The sequence below is a fragment of the Puma concolor genome, chromosome F2, assembly GCF_028749965.1.
Source record: "Puma concolor isolate L17-30 chromosome F2, mPumCon1.1.hap2, whole genome shotgun sequence".
In the NCBI taxonomy this organism is placed as follows: domain Eukaryota; kingdom Metazoa; phylum Chordata; class Mammalia; order Carnivora; family Felidae; genus Puma; species Puma concolor.
Window position 1 is genome coordinate 19999091 of NC_141684.1, and position 24022 is coordinate 20023112.

At 42.1% G+C, this 24022-nt stretch overlaps 1 protein-coding gene across 1 annotated transcript in view; it reads right to left on the reverse strand.

Moving 5' to 3' along the window:
- Positions 1–16520, reverse strand: part of DEPTOR (DEP domain containing MTOR interacting protein) — a 136639-nt gene extending 120119 nt beyond the window's left edge. The window contains exon 1 of the mRNA XM_025922801.2: positions 16204–16520. Coding sequence (XP_025778586.2) covers positions 16204–16331 — 128 coding nt within the window. The 5' untranslated portion in view covers positions 16332–16520. The remainder of the gene's footprint in view (positions 1–16203) is intronic.
- Between the last annotated feature and the right edge of the window lie 7502 nt (positions 16521–24022).

Here is a 24022-nt window from a genome sequence, read left to right on the forward strand (position 1 = left end):
TCTAAACTACAAGACACTTCTTCCACCAAATCTCAATGTCTAGTGTGAAAAAATCAGTTACGATCATAAAATTATTGTCTTCTCCATTCCTACAAAAGAAGCAAGAGAGGGTCTGGAACCAAATGCCCAGGCTTATTTTGCTATTTCAACTTACACTCTGAGAACAATGAATCAAAGGCTCTATATAAGGGTCTAAAGTAAAGATCTATAGTTAACTAAGTAAAAATTTATTCTGGCTCTCAACAGAAATTGAGCAATACCTTGAAGAGCTCTCAGGCTACAATGTACCAAATAATATTTGGAACATTTCAAATGTTGCTTGCATGAGATTCTACTGACTAATCTATTCCTTATGTGTAAAACATAAGCCTAGGGATATGCATTTTCCTAGAGTTCCATGCCACAAAAAAGCATCAATAAATAAGTTTCCTCCCACAGCCTAAAATATGACCAGCTGGATTCACATTCCAGAACTTTCATTTCTGGTTAATAAACAATCCATAGGTGAAGCATATTTACTATTATCTTAGGATAAAACACACAAAAGTCAATCTGACGCATTTCATCAGTATACTTCTGGTATTTAGGCATATGGCGTAGTGTACATAGCGGATTATTCACACAACTAAGCCAAGTTTTTGTCGCTTTAAATAGTCCTTCATTAATTTTAAAGGTATTGGGGCACCTGGATGGTTCAGTCAGTTAAGCATCGGACTTCGGCTCAGGTCATGATCTCAGTTTGTGAGTTCGAGCCCCACGTCGGGCTCTGTGCTGACAGCTCAGAGCTTGGAGCCTGCTTCATTCGGATTCTGTGTCTCCCTCTCTCTCTGCCCCTCCCCCACTCATGCTCTGTCTCTCTGTCTCTCTCAAATATAAACATTAAAATTTTTTTTTAATTTTACAGATACTAACATTGCTATTCATCAATTGCATGTATATAGTTGATATAATTCTTATTGTGTATGAACGTTTAATGTTTACTCAACACAGATGCAAATGTCCTGAAACAAGTCCAATTTCAAAGGTCCAGGCTCCACATCCACAACAGCTGAGGCATTCTCTGCCCCTGACCTTCAGGCTCCAATGGCTTCAGGCTGAGTCCAACTGTGTCTTCAACCCACAAACTCTAAGGGTCTGGCTTTTGATGGAACACTAGTGTGTTACAAAGCCCAGCTCTTTCATTTGGCTGGTCTTGTGATCCTGGGCAAGTTTCTTAACTTGTTTCTAAGGCTTTGTGTCTCCATCTCTAAAATGGAACTAATGATATCTACTGGAAGATTAAATGATATAATTCATGTAAAATGCTTACCACACTATTTGGCACACAGTAGGGTTCAGTAAATACTGGTTATTATTACTGTTATTACTCTTGTTGTTATTTACTGGGGAGGCTAAAAGAAAATCAGAATAACACAAAACCAATGAACATCACGGTAAATAGCACAGCAATGAAACTTAAAATCCACTGCCAAGGGATGATTTATCCATCTGTCTTGGCAGAAGGAAAACAGATGGAAGTTCAATGTTAAGCAACTAAAAGGACTCAGAGGTTAGAAGACATAACCTAGTTTAACCTTTGAACTAAACACCCTCGCTTATAAAATAAGGTAACATTTAAAATGGTGGTTTCCAAACTTCAGAGTAAATCAAAATGCACTTGCAGCATTAAAATATGGTATGCCTCTTCCTGGACTGAGGCATGGAAGTTCTGGACCTAGGAATGAATAAGGCACCGTACCTCACCCCGAACAACGCAGATGAGTCACCTGTGGAGGGCCACGCAGGATGTGTGGAGGTGACCTCAGAGGCCCAGCTTGACTTGCCAGGCAGTGAGCTGGCTAAGACCGGGAGCCTGGCCTTTCCCCAGCAGGAGTGGCTTCACCCAAACCCAGCCATCACCAGGACTGTGGCCCTTCCTGGCCACAACTTCAAACAAGGCCCCAAGGTCTCCAGGTGCTGCGCACTTGCTGTTTCCCAGCTTGGTCTCGTCGGTGCCTGACTTCACAGTATGTGTGCATTATAGAAAGGCCGAGTGGCCTGGGGACAGGGCCCACCCTATGGAATAGAAACATCCTACATGTCAGGCAGCTTCATGCTCATGCCCAACTTGTAGGATAATGAGGAATGGAAGGCCCTGTACCTTCTTGCTGGCCCTTCCCACCTATGGGTCTCTAGTAAAAGTGTTCCTTAACCCATACTTGGGATTCACCTTCACCCCCCTCACCACACCAGAGAGACGAAAACAGAAAGGGCTATAGAGGCCTTGCTGGAAGCGTGTAAGATGAGGGAAGGCTCCAAGCAAGACAAGGAGCTGTTTTTTTAAGTCACTGGAAGAAGAAGTTTAGCAGTTGGACCTTCCCTTTAGAAGGTGCCAGCTTTTGCTTACACCTCCCATTCCCAAAATTCTGGACGGGAAGGGAAGACAGGCCTGCCATCAATCACCTTGACCCTTCTCCAGAAAAATTATTATCACACTAGGACATAGGGCCCTCAGAGAAGAAAACACCTGCCCTATGAGAAACACATACTTCACATTAACAATCCCTTCTGCCATGAGAGGCATTTTAGGCCACACAGATAAGATGCGATTCTCAAGGACTCATGGTCTAATACCGTAAAACGTCCGCCTTCTTGCAGATGTGGTTTCAAGTGACTAACTGAATTGGCCAAAAGTAACCTTGGAACAATTGTCTGAATAGACTACAGTATCGTTTTAAGTAAGTGTTCTCTTTGCTACCTGTTGTACTATCATCCCCATGAAGGTCCATCTCCCAGGAACCCCCAGACAACGTAATTGAATAACTGTTGCTAGGCTCTATCAAGAAGAGCAGTTTTTGCTACAAAGCTAAACAAATTGTCATATTATATAGGTGGATGTCCTTTTAAGGACCGCCAGGCTAAGTTTTATGATGAAATTTCCGTTCACATAAGCTACCAATATAGATTGCAAGGGTCTCCCCAAACATACCCTAGATTCTACGAGTATGGTTGCTTTGCTGATGCTAGCGTTCCTCCCAGCCCCCCTCCCCTATCCATACATCTAGAGGCTCATAAAGAACACACTGACTCTTGGCTACTAGAAGTTTTCTCTGGCAGAGGCGAACACATTTGTCCATATGCTCAACGGAGGAACACTGGTGACGTGGAACAGTTACAAGTTGTGAAAGATGTTTCGAATCTCAAGAACTGGGAGAGAGAAGACCTTTAAGAGGTCACTCCCACTCTCCAAAAACCTTCCCAGGGACCCTCCAGAGGCCTGGCTTCAGTCAGGAAACCTTAGACTACAGATGGGACAGATACATAAAAGAACCAAAAATGTCCAGATAAGCCCCCAAATTCTCACAGTTTTCAAACTCCTCCCTGAGTAAACATTCTCCCAGAACTGCTGACAAATAGCCAAACCAACTTCCTCTCCTTCTCTGTGTTCCCCTTTTGGAAATGACATTATCTAGCAGCAAAACACCCAAAATGGAGCGAACAGGAAGACAATTGAAGAGATTCTCTCTGGTTAATTAACCATGGAAACAATCAAATCATTCTGTCCCATAATAAACAAAATGGCTCAACAAACCCTGGTGCATCGGAACGGTGGTTTGTAAGGAATTCCTGGCCCTAACCGCTACACCTTCCCTTGAAAGGTGTAATTAGAAATTATAATGAGGCCCTGAGTAATCAGACTCTGCCCTCCTTGGCTTCACGCCCTCATTAGTGCATAGTCAGCAAGTGGCAAGCAAGTAGACAAATGTGTTGGCTCCAGGCCCAGCTTCTTAGATTTCATGGATGCTTCTCAATGGGTTTAACTGGAGCTGCTCTCTTTTGTAGTCAACACAGGCGAAAGAGAAAAGTCGCATTTTGATATCACGGTTTCTTATCGATACTTGAGTACAAAAGTTTTGCTGCATTTGTACATGTGCCACCCATTTTGAAGAATAAAAGACTAAATTCGTGCTACATTATCTGAGAATAAAACCAACTTTCATTGGGATTTATTCCTATTAGTTATCTTTATGGTAAGATGCAGTATGAAATCAATGCCCAAGTCACTAGTGTAAAGTCAACACAACATGCCCTGAAATATAAACTTAAACCATATTACCAGTGTGAGAACACCTGCCTTCTTGATAACCAAAGATAGCTCCCATTTCCAATTTATGGAGAACGGAGGGGGAAAATTGACAAAATGTACTGAACATGTGACATGAAAGATATTTTTTAGTTGAGCTATGTAAGTACAAAATGCTTTGCAACTTTTCCAAAAGGCTACCTCTTAATTATCCCGAAAACAGCTTTGCTTAAACAAAGAGATGACTTTTATACAGCTTTGGCTCTCTCTGGATGGAGGTGTTCCTTGGAAAGTCATCAAAATCCGAGTGATACAGAAATCATTCTTTGCAATTTGAACCTAAACTTGCCATTTCAATCGTATCTTGAGAGTTCTATTTTACTCTATCACTGAGGGAATCCTGAACACCAGAGGCATATCTTCCAAATCAGAGGGTGGTGAGGGGTAGGAGATGAAGGAGGAAGTATCTGGATACAGAACATGTAACCACCATTATGGGGAGGTTTTCGGGAGGAGTTATGTAGAAAGGAGCAGAGTCCAAGATGCATACCAATGTCTCCTAACCTCTCCTATGCTGTGTCTTTCTTGTGGCTTTTCTGTAGACACTTTCTTCTTCTCTGTATAAGCTCCCTCTCTGAACTTTATTTCTTCTAAAATTCTGGCTTAATCACATTGTACTCTACTCAAAAAATTTTCACTGATTTTTCATCGAGCCCAAATTACTTTTTGCAGAAGACATTGCGCTTATCTCCCCAACACTCAATGAACCTTTCTCCAAAGTACAACAGCTGTGATCTCCCCTTTCCCCCCAAGGGGACCCAAGGCAGGCAGGGTAAAAGCATCCTCCTTGATGCCACAGTATCACAGATGGGTAAGCCCAAGGCCCACCAGTGAAGAGCTTTGCTCTGTTGTAATATCTTGTGAGTCTGTGAGTTAAGATGGTACCAAATCATCCAAGCTCAAGACGTTTGCTGGTAGTTGATGGCAGCCAAATCCAGTCTTCGTTTGTTCAGGAAATAGTGAATATTAGTAAACTGCATGTTGAGGATTTTAGGGGAAGTATATTATTGTCTGCAACTTAGTCCAAAGTGCCTAAGAACAATAAGATGAATTGATGGTTGGACAGAAAGACGGACAGAAGGACAGTTAAGTGATAAAGCAAGCATGGTAAAATGTGAATTGTGGAATCAAAGTGGTGGAGATAAGGTGTAAAATTCTTTAAACTTTCCTGTATGTTTGAAACTTTTCATGATAAATAGTTGGCAGGAAAAAGCTCTAGTTGAGTCTTGTTCTTTCTGTTTGGATATTCTTAAAATACTTTTGTGATATCTTTTAGCTCTTAGAAGTATGGCAGCAGGACAAGTGTCCTTTATTGTGGCAGCCAAGGTCTGTGCATCCTCCCCCACGATAGCTTCAGTTCTACCCACTGTTACATTTGACTGTCAGATTCTACAACCAGTCATTAACAAAATCAGTTCTGGGGCACCTGGGTGGCTCAGTCGGTTAAGCGTCCGATTCGGCTCAGGTCATGATCTCGCAGTTTGTAAGTTCGAGCCCCACATCAGGCTCTGTGCTGTCAGCTTAGAGCCCGGAGCCCACTTCGGATTCTGTGTGTCTCTCTCCGCCCCTTCCCTGCTTGTTCTTTGTTTCTCTCTCTCAAAAATAAACATTAAAAAATTTTTTAAAAATCAACTCTAATAAATGTGAAGGAAAATGAATCATGCTTATGCATTAGATCATACTGCCTTAAAACCTCATCCCCTCAACTGCTTTTTGTAGTCAGTTCTCAAGAAAAAAAATAGTACAATAAGTAGGAGCCTTGGTAAAGTCTTGCTTTATCTACCTTATTGTAGTTTAGCTAAATGTAATATAAGGCGCTCTCTACACCTCAATGTAAAACAGTCCTATATCATCACAGGATTAACCCCTTGCTTTTTTTCAGTGACTATATTCTGTGAAAGTCACTTTCATTTATGGAAAAGTTAGAGAGTAAAAGGTAAGTAGAACTTTAAAAACAACTCGGTGAAAAGAAGATCCAAGTTTACTCCATTCTTCTTTTCTCCTAGGGAAGAGAAAAGGAATCGGGAAGCCAAACAGCACTTCTACAATCCAAGTAATTCACACTTTAGTGTATTCAATGTATGTGCCTGAAAATAAGTGTGCAAATCTTATAAGAGGATTGCATTTTAAATAGCAAACTAACTCAGGATACACAAAAGAAATATGTGCTAAACTCTTCTTTAACGTGAAAAAAAACACGTATATATGAACTTTCGTATATTCTCGTATGAAGAACAAGATAATATCCTTTTGCAGAGGACGTGGAGCTTATCTCCAGAACACTCAATGAACCTTTCTCCAAAGTACAACAGCTGTGATCTCCCCTCTTCCCAAGGGGACCCAAGGCAGGCAGGGTAATGGCATCTTTCTTGCCACAAGTATCACAGATGGGTAAGCCTAAGACCACCTTAAGAACGGCACATAATTCTGTATCTCTACACTGTCCCCTTCCGAATCCCCCTTGCTTTTTCTGTCAAGACACCACTCACAGAATAGCCTTTCAAAATTTCACAGCTTGTTAGAAATGGCCAAGCTTCACACATAATAAAATGCAGTGACTAACCCAACCCTAATGAAAACAGGATAGCATGAAACGAGACTTTCCCTCGTAAGGAGAGAGTGCTCATCAGAATGCTCATTTGTTTCTCACTCTTTAAGGCAAGATGAGAGTAGCTGCTGTGCTGGGCCTGGTCCTCTGAATCCTGCCTGATCTCCCCACAAAGCTCCAGGCTCAGTTCTCTGTGGCAGTATGGTTTTACCATCTCACAGAGCTGGATGATCCAATCGGGCCAACATGGAGGTGGGTGCTGGGCCACCGCTTCCTCAGTGAAAGGGATCTCTGGGGGCTCATGGGTGGCTCCGTCGGTTAAGTGTCCGACTTCGGCTCAGGTCATGATTTCACAGTTCGTGGGTTCGAGCCCCGAATCAGGCTCTGTGCTGACAGCTCAGAGCCTGGAGCCTGCTTTGGATTCTGTGTCTCCCTCACTGCCCCTCCCCCACTAGCGCTGTCTTTCCCTCAAAAATAAAATTGAAAAAAAATTTTTTTTAGTTTGTTAAAAAAAAAGTAATCTCCGGGTAAATATCAGAATCAGAAATGGGTAGATACAAGTATCCCCAGGAGACTGTGTCGTCAGCATTAAAACGAGTAAGCGAACCACCACCACCACCAGTAACAGAGAGCCACAAGTCACAGCTGAGGGGTAAGAGTGGAGAGATTTGAGACTTTCTCTGATGACACTAGCTGCTAACTCCCTCCTCTTCTTACCTCCTCTGCAGCTGCCATGGGCTTCCCTGAGCTGGAGAGCCCTGGCATGTGTCCCCACTTGCCACACCCTAGCAACAGCTGTTAATCTGAAAACCACAGATACAAAGAACATCTTGTCCCACACTGCTGGGTGTGTTTTCTCTTGTTTCATCTCATCTCTCCCATCCACCTTTAAAATTATTCCAAAAGCCACCAAAAAAAAAAAAAAAAAAAAAAAAAAGTGATTCTTTGTGCAGACCTGAGTAGGTAGGTCAGTGTTCTCTCTGAACTCTTCCAAGATGGAACCATCGCAGCCAGCCCTGAAAAAATAGCTCCCATGGCCCCTGCTGGCATTGCCACCAGGAACAGCTGTGTGCAAGCACGCCGTCTGGCCTACTAAGTCCTCTGCCCCCAATCTGTCTCCACTATTGTCCCTCAAGTATATAATGATCCACAAAAAGAATCACTGACATAAGCTTCCAAGTTTGGTTAAGGCTGATAAATACTGGCACAAGGATCTCGGATCTAGACTCCACTTCTCTGTAGTAGACAATGAGGGGGATAGAAAAGTGCGATGACCCACTGTGTATAAAGAGGGCTGATCGTCGTTTTTCTCAGTCTTTTCCTAATCACTAAACTCCTAGAAACCAACCATTTAAGAGCCACTACTTACTAAAGGGAAGTGAATTCCTGATACAAATGAATACTGGAAATAAGAGGAGAGAACGATCGGGGCGCCTGGGTGGCGCAGTCGGTTAAGCGTCCGACTTCAACCAGGTCACGATCTCGCGGTCCGCGAGTTCGAGCCCCGCGTCGGACTCTGGGCTGATGGCTCGGAGCCTGGAGCCTGTTTCCGATTCTGTGTCTCCCTCTCTCTCTGCCCCTCCCCCGTTCATGCTCTGTCTCTCTCTGTCCCAAAAATAAATAAACGTTCAAAAAAAAAAAAAATTTAAAAAAAAAAAAAAAGAGGAGAGAACGATCTTCCTTCCCCTTCCATTCACTTCTTTGGAGATGTATTTAACTTACTTTCAGGTTTATTGATTCCAAAAGACGGAAGCCATAACTGAAATATCAGCACTGGCTTTTGAGGAACACAAATATATTACTCAAACACAGCTAACAGCAGTCATTTCAGAAAAAGGTTTACATATGAATAAGTGCATAAAGATATAAAATGATTCCATAATCGTTTATTGAGTACTTACTAAATGCCTTCTATTTGCATGATGTTTTTTGCAAGTGACAAAGTCCCTTCATGTGCTCCCTCCAGGTTACGAAACGAATCATTACCAAGGGTTTGCTATGTACCAGGGTTCTGCTCCCTGCCCTCACATCCCGTTTGTGAAGCAGAAAACAGGTTCACAGGAACAGGGTCTGTATGTTGGAGGAGCCTCCGATTCAAAGGCAATTTAACACCCTACACTAGGCTTCTCTGCATTGATTCCAAATACAGTGACTCTGTTTCCTACAACCCCCTCCCCCTTTTTTTTATGCAAACAGGCAATAATTTCCTGACTCCAGGATATCTCTGCTGTTTTGAAGAATACAAGAAAACAAGTGTTCTCCTTCTTTCTGGATCTCTAGACTTCAGTAGTAGCATCTGGGGGGTAGTTTCCGGCTATTCCCTTCATCTACAGTGTCTGCTAGAGCTAAGCTTCCATAGTAATGGCTTCCAGTAGGGCTACCCCCTAAGAAAATCTCCAGGCCAACCTTAAAATTCTTTGTGTTCAAATGCAATGAAATGGACTCTTTGTCCTTTTTCTATTCGGCATGCTCTAAATTCCTCACCTCTTGTTTACTTTATTATAGCTTGATTTTTTTAAAAATTTTTTTTTTTCAACGTTTATTTATTTTTGGGACAGAGAGAGACAGAGCATGAACGGGGGAGGGGCAGAGAGAGAGGGAGACACAGAATCGGAAACAGGCTCCAGGCTCTGAGCCATCAGCCCAGAGCCTGACGCGGGGCTCGAACTCACGGACCGCGAGATCGTGACCTGGCTGAAGTCGGACGCTTAACCGACTGCGCCACCCAGGCGCCCCTATTATAGCTTGATTTTTGTTCGATGAGCTGATTTTTACTTCATACCTGCACACTGCATTAACGTTTGCCAAGCAAATTCAGGAAGCAGTTCAACACTTATTGAACGTGTTTTTTTGAAAAAGGCAATAAATAGCAAGGCCGTGAGAGTCTGGAAAGACAGTCTGTTATAGCAAAAAGGCAAATACATCCAACAATCTGAAAGAACTACAATTTCCTACAATTTGGCTAAAATTCATTGCTTAGCAAATTGCTTGTAGGGAACCAGCATTTAGTGATTGGATGAGATCGCTGTAATTAGCATATTTAGTCTAGGTAGAGGAGCATAACTGGAATGCTTGAAACGTTTTCTCTCTTAATTAAGCATTCCTCATCATCTTCTTAACTCTCCTCCCCACCCCACCTGCATCCTCACAGCTGGCAAAGTAGTGAACTGCAATTTATCTTCCCGTTAAAATGGATTACAGATTCAGAATGGAGTTCTAATTAAGTTTTCAAAACCACATGGCAAGGAAGACCTGGTTCAATAGTAGAGGAAGTGACCACTCTATCTTGTGAAAACATAAACACTTCTAGAAATACATTGAATTTTTCCCAACAGAATGGAAAAGAAATCATTTGTCTGCTTATGTGTTTGCAAAAAGTAGTCATGCTAGAATGTGACAAGTCTTACACACATGATTCCGTTTTACATTTGTCTCATCATTACATTTTGCAACCCTCTAAATTACTAGTTGAGGACATCATTAAATTGTAGTCTAGCATCCTGCCTAAGAACAGGTACTTTCAGTGCTCCCACTTTATGGCTGGATAACCTATAGCCAGTTGGTTTAAATATTTGGTTTCTTAGTTTTCAAATTTGTAAAATGTGGGTGATGCATATCTTCTACATAGAGCTGCTATAAAGATTAAAGGCACATATATATACATATATATATATGGCATATAAATGTCTACAGATATATAGATATCTCTCCATCTCCTTGGCAGGTAATAAATGCGATATAAATGAGTATTATTGTTATTATTACCACACCTACCATTACCACAAAGAGGACAGTAATATTATTGGGGATTCTTTATTGAAACGCTCTATCACAAACTACTTTCTTGTTAAGTATCTCTGCGATTATCCTAGAGAAGACACATGAGGTGTATTTTGGATGTCTTAATTAGTGTCACAGTTATGACTGCACGGACAAATTTCAAGACAAAAGACATAAATAGAACACATAAAAATAACAAATGATTTGAAAATTCATAATATGAAACCTTACTCATGAATGATTTATACATGGTTAATTATCTTCAAGTTAGGAATGTTCTAAGATTTTCTTGACTATGGCACCTTTTCTGTTTTGTATCAAGAAAAATACTATAAAAATATATATGTAAAATATCAGTTCTATCTGGTGTGGTAATAATGTGTGATTGAGTTAGTGATAAATATCACTACATTCTTTGGTCAATCAGAAAAGCAAAAGTTTATGTAAATACATCTAATATTTTGCCTTTTATCATTCTTTGATAAAAATTTTCATCCAAATCTATTTTGTAATCGTTTTATTGAGATATAAGTGACACACCACATAGTTCATCCATGTAATGTATATAATGAGATGGTCTTAAGTATATCCCCAGAGGTATGAAATCATAACCACCATCAAGTGTAGAACATTTTCCTCCTCCCCAAAAGAAACTCTAGAACCCTCAGCACTCGTCTTCCGTTCTCCCTCTCCACTGCTGCTGGCAACCACCTTCTACCTCCATAGATTTGCCTCTTGTGGACATTTCATATAAAAGGAGTCATACAATATGTGGCCTTTTGTGCCTGCCTTCACTCAGTATATTTTCAAAGTTTATCCATGCTGTAACATGTATCAGTACTTTATTCCTTCTTATGCCAAATAACATTCCATTGCATGGATACACCATACACTGTTAATCCATCCGTCGGTGGATGGGCACTTGAGTTGTTGTTTTCAGCGACTGTGAATAATGCTGCTGTGAACAGTTGTGTATCAATTATTATGTGGACATATGTTTTCATTTCTTCTGAATATATGCCTAGGAGTAAAATTGCTGGGTCATATGTTAACTCCATGTTTTATCTTTGAGGAAACGCCAGACTGTTTTCCAAAGTGGCTGTATCATCTTACTTGTCCACCAGCAGTGTTTCAAGGTTCCAATTTCTCCGTGTCTTTGCCAACACTTGTTACTATTTCACTGCAGCCATCCTGTTGGCATGAAGTGGTATCTGAATGCATTTTTAAGATGCAAAACCGGGGGCGCCTGGGTGGCTCAGTCGGGTAAGCGGCCGACTTCAGCTCAGGTCATGATCTCGTGGTCCGTGAGTTCGAGCCCCGCGTCAGGCTCTGTGCTGACAGCTCAGAGCCTGGAGCCTGTTTCCGATTCTGTGTCTCCCTCTCTCTCTGACCCTCCCCCGTTCATGCTCTGCCTCTCTCTGTCTCAAAAATAAATAAATGTTTGGGGCACCTGGGTGGCGCGGTCGGTTAAGCGTCCGACTTCAGCCAGGTCACGATCTCACGGTCCGTGAGTTCGAGCCCCGCGTCAGGCTCTGGGCTGATGGCTCGGAGCCTGGAGCCTGTTTCTGATTCTGTGTCTCCCTCTCTTTTTGCCCCTCCCCCATTCATGCTCTGTCTCTGTCTGTCCCATAAATAAATAAAAACGTTGAAAAAAAAATAAATAAATATTAAAAAAAAAAAAGATGCAAAACCATAAAAGTACATTGAACACAGAAGTAAATCTTTTATGAAAAGGGAAAGAATGAAGACAATAGGGAAAGGACACCGCAGTCAGGCTGGAAAAGGAAGTTTTAATTCATTTCAGGTCCTTATGCAACCAACTGCCTTTCAAAGTGTCAGGATTGAGGAGTCAGCCCTCAGTTTCACATCTGGAGCTTATAATAATCATAACAATGATAACTAATCTTGGTTTATGGTTTATTTTACAAAGTTCCCTCCCATATTGTAGCCCATTTGATCCACCAACACAAACCTTATGTGGAAGGGTATTATTGTTCCCATTCTGCAGGTAAGAGCACAGAGGCCCAGAGCGGCTGACTTGACCAAGGGAATAGAAGTTTAAATATATACATATATATGTGTCTAATAAACATTAAATATTATAATATTTCATATATATTAAATAATTAAGATGCATAGAGCTGGGCCTGGAACCCGAGTTTTTTTATCTCAAATCCCAACCCTTGGTGTCCGCTTTCCTTACTGCCTTATTGCTGATGACCAAAAAAGCAGTGGAAAAGCAAGAGAAGGCAAAAGGGAGTTGCGTGTCTGTGAAGCAGTTAGAGGCAGGAAGCCTGCACATCGTAAAGTCCCCACAATCAGACTGTGAAAAGGCAGCTAGGGATGTATGAACATGTTGTGACAGTGACAGCAAGGATGGCATATTCCCACCCCTTCATGAGAGGTCCCTCCCGTAATGAAGAAGCCAGGGCATACTTAAATCCCTAAATTCTGGGGGCACCAGGGTGACTCAGTTGGTTAAGCATCTGACTTCCGGTCAGGTCATGACCTCGTGGTTCCAGAGTTCAAGCTCCGCATGGGGCTCTGCACTGATGGTGTGGAGCCTGCCTGGGATTCTCTTTTTCTCTCTGCCCCTCCCCCACTCACTCTGCGCCCCCCCCCCCCAGCACTATCTCTCTCTCTCTCTCAAAATAAATTAACTTTTTTTTTAAGTTGATTTATTTATTTTGAGAAAGACAGAGACGGCGTGAGTAGGGGAGGAGCAGAAAGAGAAGGAATCCCAAGCAAGCTCCACACTGTCAGCTCAGAGCCTCAGGGCTGGATGCAGGGCTCCAACCCATGAAGCCATGAGAATATGACCTGAGCCAAAACCAAGAGTCAAATGCTTCACCAACTGGGCCACCCAGGCGCGCCCAAAAGAAATAAACTTAAAAAAAAAAATCCCTAAATTCTGAATATATCATCTGTACTTACAGTAGAATAGTCATATGCACTGGTCATTCTAATACTTATTGAGTAATTACTACGTGCTAGACACAGTACTAACATGGTTGAGACTTCTAAAAAGCAGTGATTACGCTTTTCCAAAGTAAAATTAAATAGTGAACATTTTCTAAGCCTTTCACATGTGGCATCTCATTTAATCCTCACAAAATTCTTGTAAGAGATGTGGAAACAGGCCCAGAGAGTGAACTGACCCCAAAGTCACAAAATTATTAGATGGTGGAGGCAGAATAAGAATCAAGGCAGCCTGATTCTATACCCTGTGTCCTTAACCACCACCCAACCCTTCCTGCCAGATCTTGCTTGGCTCCAAGTCTTACGTGGTGACGCACAGAGACCAACAATACAGATTAATTCCAGCAGCGATTTGTTGAATGCTCATTAACACAAGAAGCTCAGGGGCAAATTCTCCCAACAACCCATTAAGTGCTTCTCTTCATTTCCACTTAATAGATGAGGAAACAGAGGCTCAAAGGAAGTGAACTGGCGCCTGCGTGGCTCAGTCGGTTGGGCGTCCGACTTCGGCTCAGGTCATGATCTCCCTGTCTGTGAGTTCAAGGCCCATGTCAGGCTCTGCGCCGACATCTCAGAGCCTGGAGCCTGCTTCAGATTCTGTCTCCATCTCTCTCTCTGCCCTTCTCACTGTCTCTTTCTCTCTCTCTCTTAAAAATAAAATAAAAACAAAAAATTAAAATTAAAAAAAAAAAGAGAAGTGAATTAACTTGTCCAAGGTCACAGAGCTACCATAGTCCATGCTGACATGGTGCTTAGTATGTACCAGGCAGTGTTCTAAGCACTAACTCATCTAACCCTCACAACACTGTATAAGGTAGGCTCCATTATTACCCACCATTCTTAGTTAAGTAACTGGTTCAAGATCTCCCACTAGTAAATGGCAAACTCAAGATTCACTCTAAATGTCAGCCTCAAAAACAACTTCAGGGTAGTTATTGGCTACAAAGTGGCTGAGCAGAAATTCAAACCCAGGCCCACCTCCTGAGTGAGAGTGAAAAACGGTCTTTTTTTTTTTTTTTTTTTTTTTTTTTTAATGTTTATTCATTTTGAGAGAAAGAGAGACAGAGAGTGCGAGTGGGGGAGGGGTAGAGACAGAGGGAGATACAGGATCTGAAGTAGGCGGACTCTAAGCTGAACTCAAGAACCTCAAGATCATGAACTAAGCAGAACTCCCACACTTAACCCACTGACCCAGGCGCCGGGAGACAGTGCCTTCTATCTTCTTTCCAACAGGCTAAGCATGGCTCTCAAACCTGTTGCGGTGCAGAGGGGTGTTAGGAAGAGGGAAGTAACAACTGCTCTGGAGACCCCAGGGAAGGGGCATTTAAGCTGCATCCTGAAGGAGACAGTGCTTCCTGGACAAAGAGAGGCACCCTGCAATTTATTATTTAAAAAGAAATGAAATTGAGGACTTTTAAAAAGGTGATATAATAATGAGGAGCAAATTATTCAAAAGCAAGTGTTTCAGATTGAATCTGAAAAGCTTTAATTTTTTCAATTAGAAAATGCTCTTGATGAAGGAAAAACAAGCTTTTATTCCCTTGAATTTTGACTACATATTAAAAAATCATCGAGGGACAGAAATGTGCAGTTTGCCTTTTGTAACGTTAAACTCAAACTGACTTCCAAAATTTTACTTCCTCAATCTAAGGCTGCAAGCAGGGTGGTTACTAAAAACCTTCAGGGATCTTTGCAAGAATCTCTCTCCTTCAGGTCCTGAAACACAGCTTTTTCAAACCAAAATGAGCCTAGAGATTCAGGCCAAGCATTAGAAGGAAGAGGTGAGCGCCTCATTCCAGCTGGGCCAGGGGCAGGCACGCAAGTTGTGGCCACAACGTTTCAGAGCCAGGTTTTTTTTTCCCCTGGCAAACTGATTTATGACCACACCACGGGCAACTGCGGAACCGATCAGACCGTGTAAGTACATTACTCAAACATGAATCCAAGGACCTGGATGGGATGCGAATGTTAAGGGGGAGATCTGGGGTTCACTGCCTGTCCTCGGCGCGATGGGACCCGTCAATTCCTAATTCTTGCAGCAGCCTAGGGCCAGTGGACTCTGTTCTCCAAAATGTGCGCGCTAGGGGAGTTGGCACAGCAGCAGGGCATCGGAGCAAGGTGCCTCCACGCCCCCTTGCGGACCCGAATGACGATTGATAAGGATGTGCCAATTTAGTGATAGGTAGTTTTTCAGAAACTGGGGTTTAGCCCCCACAAGACCCCTTCAAGGGGGATCCGGTGATCGGCCTCATTTTACAGATGAAAACGCGGAGGGTCAGGAGAGTGAAGCAGGACTTGCCAGCAAAAAGGAAAACCTCAAGTGAAGGCGATCACTGGGTTGGCCCTTTCATCTTAAAGAGTCTGGGGCTGCAAACGGCTTGGGGCCGTCCACCCCTCGCTCACTGGATAGACTAGGGGTCGGCTGGCAGCCAGCAGGCCTTGGTAGTGCCCAGGTGCCCAGGAAGAGGGAGCGCGCGGCGGGTGCCTGCGCGTCTGCCGAGCGCAGGGCTGCAGCTGCGGGGCCGGGGCGCAGAGCGCACCACCGGCTCGCATGCGTCCGCCTTGGGAGCCTCGCGCCAGTCCCGCGTCGCCGGACGCCCGGCTGCAGCAGCAGCTAAGCAAGGGCGCAATGCCGACCGCCCACGCGCCCGCAGCGGTCCGGGAGCCCAGCGCGAGTCCCCAGGCACGAGGCACAAGCGTGTGAGCGCGGGACTGCTGCGGACACAGGCTGGCAGTGCCACCGCGCGCCCACCGGCACTGCCCCACGCCTTACCGTAGCTGCTCCCCAGTGACCAGGACCTCAGCCATGCGCTCCAGCTCCCTTTGCTGCGCTCCACCACTCCCACCGGTGCTGCTGTCGCTGCCACCGCTGCCACCGCTACCGCTGCTGCCCTCCTCCATGGTCGGGCCGCGCCGCTACTACCACTGTCTTCCCTAGACGCCGTGGGCTTGGGTGTTAAATCAGCCTGCCCTCACGGAGGCCTCCCCCGCCATCTTTGTCAGGGGCAGTCCCGTTGCTCAAATGCGATTGGCTAGAGAGGGAATCCCTGTGGGTAGGTTGAGGCGCTAGGCAAGTCCGCTCCAGGAACTCCAGCTTGGGGCGGTGGCTGGAGCCCCGCGTGGTCGGGGGGCGGGGCCAAGGGAGGAAAATATAAACATCTGGGCGGGGCGCCGGTTCTGCGTCGTGTGTGCTGGTGGAGGTTAGATAGGTGACCTCATTTTTCATTACCCACAGAGCTCATGCCCTGGGACCTTGGGGAAAGGTTAGGAGGTTGCCGAACAAGTGTAAAGGTATGTTTATTATACCGCCTGTGCTCCAAATTGGCAGAGTAAAAATACAATGAAATAGCTCGACAGTGAACAATGAAGGATATACTGATATACACGTCACTGCAGGGGTTGGTGAAATTAGGCGTTCTTCTCGTCCCAATGCCCTTCACCGAAGATAGCTTATTTACCTTATGGTGTAATCACTAAAGAACGCTGGCCCGGGAATCGCAGAGCTAGGATCCAGCTCCACGCCTATAAATTCCTACCAAAATGTGCTTAATCCTCAGTTTCTTCCTTTACAAAATAAAAATAATTATGGCTACCACTTGTTGACCTCTACTGCATTAAAGATGCCTCAGAGGAAAGAGAGGAAGAAATTCTTTAATTTTTGCAACAAATCATAAAATGAGTATTGTCCTCATTTTGTATCAGGAAGCAGGCTGAGAGAGATGGGGTGACTTGTCCAAGGCAAGCAGGTAATAAATGCAAGAAGAATCAAACCCAGGACACTCTAGCTTCAGAGTTGTGTTCTTAAAAGATTGCTTCTTGAAACGAGGATATGATGGCATTGTCTACAGGGAGGATGGAAGGAACTTTGACTAATACCAAATAAATGTCCTGTTATTCAGTCTCATGCAAGGTCAGAGCCTGGTCTGGAGGAAAACAGTAATGCTAATGGTAGTGGTCATTGTACTAAAGGGATATTGTTTGTTGACGGTTTTTGCAACTTTTTACAATTTTTGCATATATACAGGTCTCTGCGCCCTTACAAGTAAATGTGAATTTTTTTTTTTTTTAGTGAATACTGTATGGAAAGACAATCTTTCAACTGAAGATTTGTAGTAAGTTTACAGAATAAAAATGAAAATGAGAGGTCTGTCGAATAACAAATTCTCTTCTTTGTACATTTTATACCAATTCTGCTATTCAAGAATATTTATACTCACAATCCTGCAGGTTTATTATATTTTATTGTTCTGTTTTCTTGTCGTTTGTTTTTAAAGAAGATAATTGTAGCATTTTCCAATATTCTGCAAGTTCATTACCTAACTTACACAATTCACTGAACATTTATTCTGTGCTTTACATGGTGCTAAGCACTTTGTTTATATTATTTAATTGACCCCTGAGAGTTGGGTATTCTTATCGTCAACTTACAAGTGGAAAAGCTTAAGCATAGAAAGGTAAAGTAATTTGCCTAAATTTCATACCTGGAAAGTCAGTTAGGCAGCCCTTGAACCCTGGGTCTGTAGATCCTCAAGGTTATGCTGAGCCGTACTCCAGAAAAAGAACAATTATCCCACCACCTTGTGCATTCAACACCAAGGTATTAGGTAATTCTTTCACCAAAAGAAATTATCTAATTTTCTTAACTTTTTAAATAGACCATGACAAAAATGTAGACCAAGCAAGACATAGTTCTAAGTGAATGTGATTCTAAGAGCTTCATTTTGCATAAACTATAAAAATAACTTAACATCAGCAGTAGTCCCAGAATTAATGAGTTTAACAGCTGGCTGTCACTCATGTTTTAATCCTATATTATAGAATATCAAGAGTTTGCATGGACTTCACACTCGAACATGCGGTTTCTATACTGATTCTGTCATTTATTAACTCTGCAACTTTATGCTAGTTACTAGTTACTTACTTCTCTGGGCCTCAATTTCCCAACAAGAATAATAATTCTTACCTTATGGGGTTATTGTGTGCCTTACTAATAACATTATGTAAGGTTTTCATGTACATGATGTGTGTTCAGTAGCTGTTCTTTTTAATCTCTTTACTGCTTTTAATAATAAGAGGAAAAAGAAGGAGGAGGAGGAAAGAGAGGAAGGAGAAGATATTCTTACCAGATACTTTCCATGAGGAGTTTTTGGTACAAGGCAAAACACTTTTTCTCAAATTATCTCTAGTTATTGTTTTTAATTCTTAGTGGGCCTTTAAAATGAAGAAAAGTGGGGCTCCTGGGTGGCTCAGTTGGTTGAGCATCCTTCCAACTCTTGATTTCTGCTCAAGTCATGATCCCAGCATTATGGGATCAAGCCCATGTTGGACTCCTTTCTGAGTGTGGAGCCTGTTGAAACTTCTCTCTCTCTCTTTCTCTTCTCTCTCTCCTTCTGTCCTCCCTGGCTCACACACATGTGTGCTGTCTCTCTCTCAAAAAGTAAAATGAATCTTTAAAAAAAAATGAAGAAAAGAGAAGTGCAGAACTGACCTCCCTAAATCTGTTTTTATATAATGTTTTTAATCTTTTTGAAAGTGCAAAATGGAAAAAATTATTACACATTTCTAAGTATCGAGTGTTCAACACTGTTTTATCCAAAAACTCTGACTCCGTGTTGTAAATTGTATCACTATTGTGATTGCCTTTTGTTTTTTCTTCCTATAAATCTAGCTGCGTTTTCATTTAAATTCAGGCAACTTTCTTTATCCAAAAATTAAAAATTAAAAGAAGTATATTTTTGTAAAATACTTTATTGTTTAATGATTTATGATAAAAATTATGATAAAAACCTTTTATCATGAAAGTTTATGATTAGAAAAACACCTTGACATAAGGGGGAAAAAATTCAAGTCAGGAAAATACCTCATACCACTCCAGTGAGATACAGCAGAATTTATTTCTTTTGCTCAATGAGAAGGGTTTTCTCTCTCTGTGTGTGTGTGTGTGTGTGTGTACATGTCTACGGGAAGTGGGAACTGGTTTGCTATCATTGTTTCAACCTTTCTTTTGACATATGAGCTATGCCGTGCTCTATTGGGCTAGACGACAAACCCTTTTTCCTAACTTAGGGAAAGATTGGTCCTGCTCCTGAGGACATGTGAGCACCAGTGCTGAGTCTGTGAGCCCTAAAGCAACTGGTTGCAGAATAGACTGTGATCTCTAGGTATTGCTAGACGAGAGATGGGCACTGACATGGTGATTAAACCAGTGTGAGGATCTGAAAAGGGCTGAAAATTCCAACAGACCTCGGTTTGATTCCTGACTCCATTGGGGCAGGTTCATTATCATCCCTAGTTTTGGCCCCCTTTTGTAAAGTCAAGATCACACGACTGGTCCCATTGGGTTGTTGGGAGGACTAAACAAAATGTAATGAGCGCACTTGTTACAGTTGGGAGCTATTGAATATAGTAAGCCTTCTCCTCCAGCCTTGTCGTGCTCACCTGCTTCGTGCCTTCTGGCTGTTTCGGTGCTCTGGAGATGGTGCTTCTCAAACTTCAGGTAGATGCGTGCGCGCGCGTGTGTGTGTTCAATCCATTGAAGATGGATAGTTTGGTAAAATGCAATAGAAATGAACATTTAAAATGGAAAAAAACACAGCCCCACTTTGTGATTGTCGTGGTCAACAGACAGAAAATTGGCCAGTCGTTATAAACATTTCACTCAGTGTCTGTATGTCTCAATGTCTCTCGGTGCAGGTAACGGTCCCCAGTTGGCAGACCACACTTTTAGCAGTACTGGTTAAGGGTAAGCAGCAATGTGAGAGGATGAACTTGAATAAAACATGTGGAAGAATATTGTCAACTCTGAATCTTAATAACATGTTAGCTATGAGTACTGTTTTGTTGCCTTTCAGTATACACCAGTATTGTTCCCACTTGATCTTGAAGATTAACTCAGGCTCCACCTTCCCTGTGGTATCTTCTTGTACTCCCTGACAGGTGCGTTGTTTCCTTTCCTGCGACTTGACATGATATCAGAAGTCTTACGTTACTTTTAACCATTAATGGGAGTCTCTGTTCCCCAGATTTTGTTCTCTTACCGTGAATGGAAGCAAACTGATGGTTTAGTAATATCCTGTCTAGATATTTCTGCTGACTGACCCTTTAAGAAGGGAAAACTAAATGTAAAAATAGAGGAAAAATAAAATTTTCATGTCATTATTCGCATCTATTTTTAGTATTTTTGTCGTGTTTGATTCATCTTTTTTGTAGTGATAGAAATCAAACATCATAAATAAATGTGAAGTTCTCTTGTCCTCCAGTCCCAGTCTTGCTTAGGTCCCAAGGAGTTCTCAACTGCTGGAAGGGCATCAAAACTAGTTAATACTTTGGTATATGCTGCCACCTAGTGACTGATTTCACAATGACACTAAATGATAGTGGGTCTCCTATAGGAAAAGGACTAACTCCAAGGGGGGCTTTTTGGAAATTTTGGGTGGGGATTGTGGTGTGTAATGTTGTTGGGACTGCTCCTGGCTTTTCCTGAGCAGTAGATGCTAGATATTTAGGGATGCTAGATATTCTCATTTTCTTGGGACAGCACATCCTAAGGAATTGTCATAAACCCTGAATGTCTTTCCTAGGTTCTGTGGGATATTCTCGTAGGTGAAAACCCTCTTTGCTGATCTCTGAGCTTAGAACCCAATTTAATTTTATATAGAAACACAAGATATTTTTTTGCACAATTTTAATATAATTATGACTTGTCCAGGAATGCAATTATTGTCTACATTGAGGGAAAAACTGCACTTTTCTCAGAACTTTACCAGGAAAGGTTCATCATGACAGAAAATTGTTCCACCTGTCGTGTGTGGTACACACACTATGAGTACAGCATCCCTTTTTCAGTCAGCACCTGTTAGCTTTTGCATGTGTGGTGATTCTGTGTGTGTTTCTATAAAGATATATTATTTAGCCAAGTTTTAAAACACTGAATATAAAAAAGAGGTGATGGCAATATTCAGAAAACTATTGCCTTCCTTCTGTTATTCTAAATTTCTTCACTCTCAGGATGTGTGGGGCTCAGTAGGTTAAGCGTCTGACTCTCGGTTTCAGCTCAGCTCATGATCTCACCATTCGTGGGTCCGAGATCCACATCAGGCAATGTGCTAACAGTGAAGAACCTGCTTGGGATTCTCCCTCTCCCTCCCTCTCTCTGCGCCTCCCCTGCTCACTCTCTCTCTCTCTCTCAAAATACATAAACATTAAAAATAAAATAAGATAATAAAATTATTCATTATAACCAGTTGTAAACATCTGACCACCTCACTAGACCTTCTGTAGTCATTTAAATATTAAAATGTGTATTATTTTGTTATAGATTATTTTCTTTTCCTTCTTGATACTCCCAAGTATAAGGGCATTATATTGATTTTTTTTTTTTTAATATGCTCACCAAAAGCTTATATTGAGAACATTGGCAGATTTTGAACACAGGAGTGTTATGATCTGACTTACATTCTTGCAAAGATTGTGTGAGAGAAAACACATAGGATACTCAGTTCTGTGCTTGCCTCAGTAAATATTTTAATGGATATTCCTTCTCTTCTCTGAGGTAGGGAACAAGGCACAGCAGGCCACTCTCTGAAACGTGGAACAATACCGCCCTCTAGTGGGGAAAATCCAGATTGTGTTATAAGCAAAGCCTTTAAAGTTTACTTGACAAAGGACGTGCAGTTAAAATTTAAACTACTGTATTTTCTAGAGAATTACACAAGTCTTGGTGTAAATCAGAAATTCATTACCTGAAGTGCTTTTAAGTAAAAACAGGATAATATGGTTTCTAAGACATACTTTATTCTATTTCTCCTATCCCATGAAATTATTACCCTGAGGGAAGTTTCGTTTTATTTATTTATCTATCTATCTATCTATCTATCTATCTATTTTAAGTAAGCTCCTTACCCAACATGGGGCTTGAACTCGAGAACCTGAGATTGACAGTCACAAGATCTACCGACTGAGCCAGCCAGGGGCCCACAAGAAGGTATTTCTTTCAAGGCTTCCACTTCAGATGGCGAGGTTTCATTTTTTTTTTTTTAAGCCCAGTTTTTAGTTGTGAGTCACTGATGGGGTTCAGGATAGGCTGCCCTAAAATATGTCACTTTGGCATACTGATTATTTTGAATTAAAGTTAACTTAAGATGGTGCTAGAAGGACACTCTGACCCTCCTTTGTTTCCCGGAAAGCAAGAAATAAATCTCCCTTGTGAAAGGTACCCTTCCTGTATCAGGAGGTAGAGAGACACCCTAATCACCAAAGATAGGGAGTTCAGGGCCAAGAATGCTGTATAAATAAACTTATCACTTCTTCACTAATTTACTACCCCAAGCCCAAACTTTGTCATGTCAATTCTTCACACATTTACTGTTTTCTTGTCTAAAAGTTTAAAAAAAAAAAAAAAAAAGCTGCCTGCTTTGGTCACTTCTGTGAGTCTCATATTTCTATGAGCTGAAATATTATGAATTAAGTTTGTTTTTCTCCTGTTACTCTGTCTTGCATCGATTTAATTATTAGACGAGCCAAAGAACCTGGAAGAGAAGAAAGGAAAACATCACACTCTCCCTGGGTAATCTCATTTATAGGCACTCTTATAATCACCATATATGTATGTATGTTTAAAAGTTTTATCTTTCAGCTCCTGACCAGACCTTTATTCAAGATCCAAGTTCTAAATCCAACTTCAAGGCATGTCCTCCCTGTATATTCTCACAGGATCTCAATCACCACAAATCAAAACCAGTGCTGGTGTCTCCCCCCGCCCAATTTGTCCCGCCCCTTCCTGCAATATGTTGTAAATGAGAGGAAATGCAGTTGCACACACAAGAACCTAGAGTTCATCCTCGATGCTTTCCCCTCTTCTTACTCCTCAGGTCTAATCAAGTAGCTACCCTGTCCATTGTATCCCAAAAATTATTCTCAAACCCAGCCACCTTTATGACTCACATGGGCTCTTAGAGACCAAAAAAAAAAAAAAAAAAAGACGGGGTTGGGGAGAGAGGGAGAGACATTAAGTAATCATACGAAGAAATGTAAAATTGCAACTTACTTAAAATCTGGAAATGAAACAAAATTTTAAAAATTAAAAAAAAATCTCGAAATGAGACACACTTGCTGCCATGAGTGTATATATTAGAGAGGCTTCACCTGATCAGGGAGGCCAGAGAAAGATTTCTGAGACATGATTATTGACCTAGGCAAGTGATCCAATACCATACCCACTGCCCACATGTGGCTACTTATGTTTAAATTAACTAAAATCAAATGAAATTTTAATTTTCTTTTTTTTTTTTTTTTTTTTTTTAATTTTCTTTCCAACGTTTATTTATTTTTGGGACAGAGAGAGACAGAGCATGAATGGGGGAGGGGCAGAGAGAGAGGGAGACACAGAATCGGAAACAGGCTCCAGGCTCCGAGCCATCAGGCCAGAGCCCGACGCGGGGCTCGAACTCGCGGACCGCGAGATCGTGACCTGGCTGAAGTCGGACGCTTAACCGACTGTGCCACCCAGGCGCCCCGAAATTTTAATTTTCATTTCTCATTCGCATCATCCATATCTCAAGCACTCAAAAGCCACACACGTGTGGCTCGTGGCT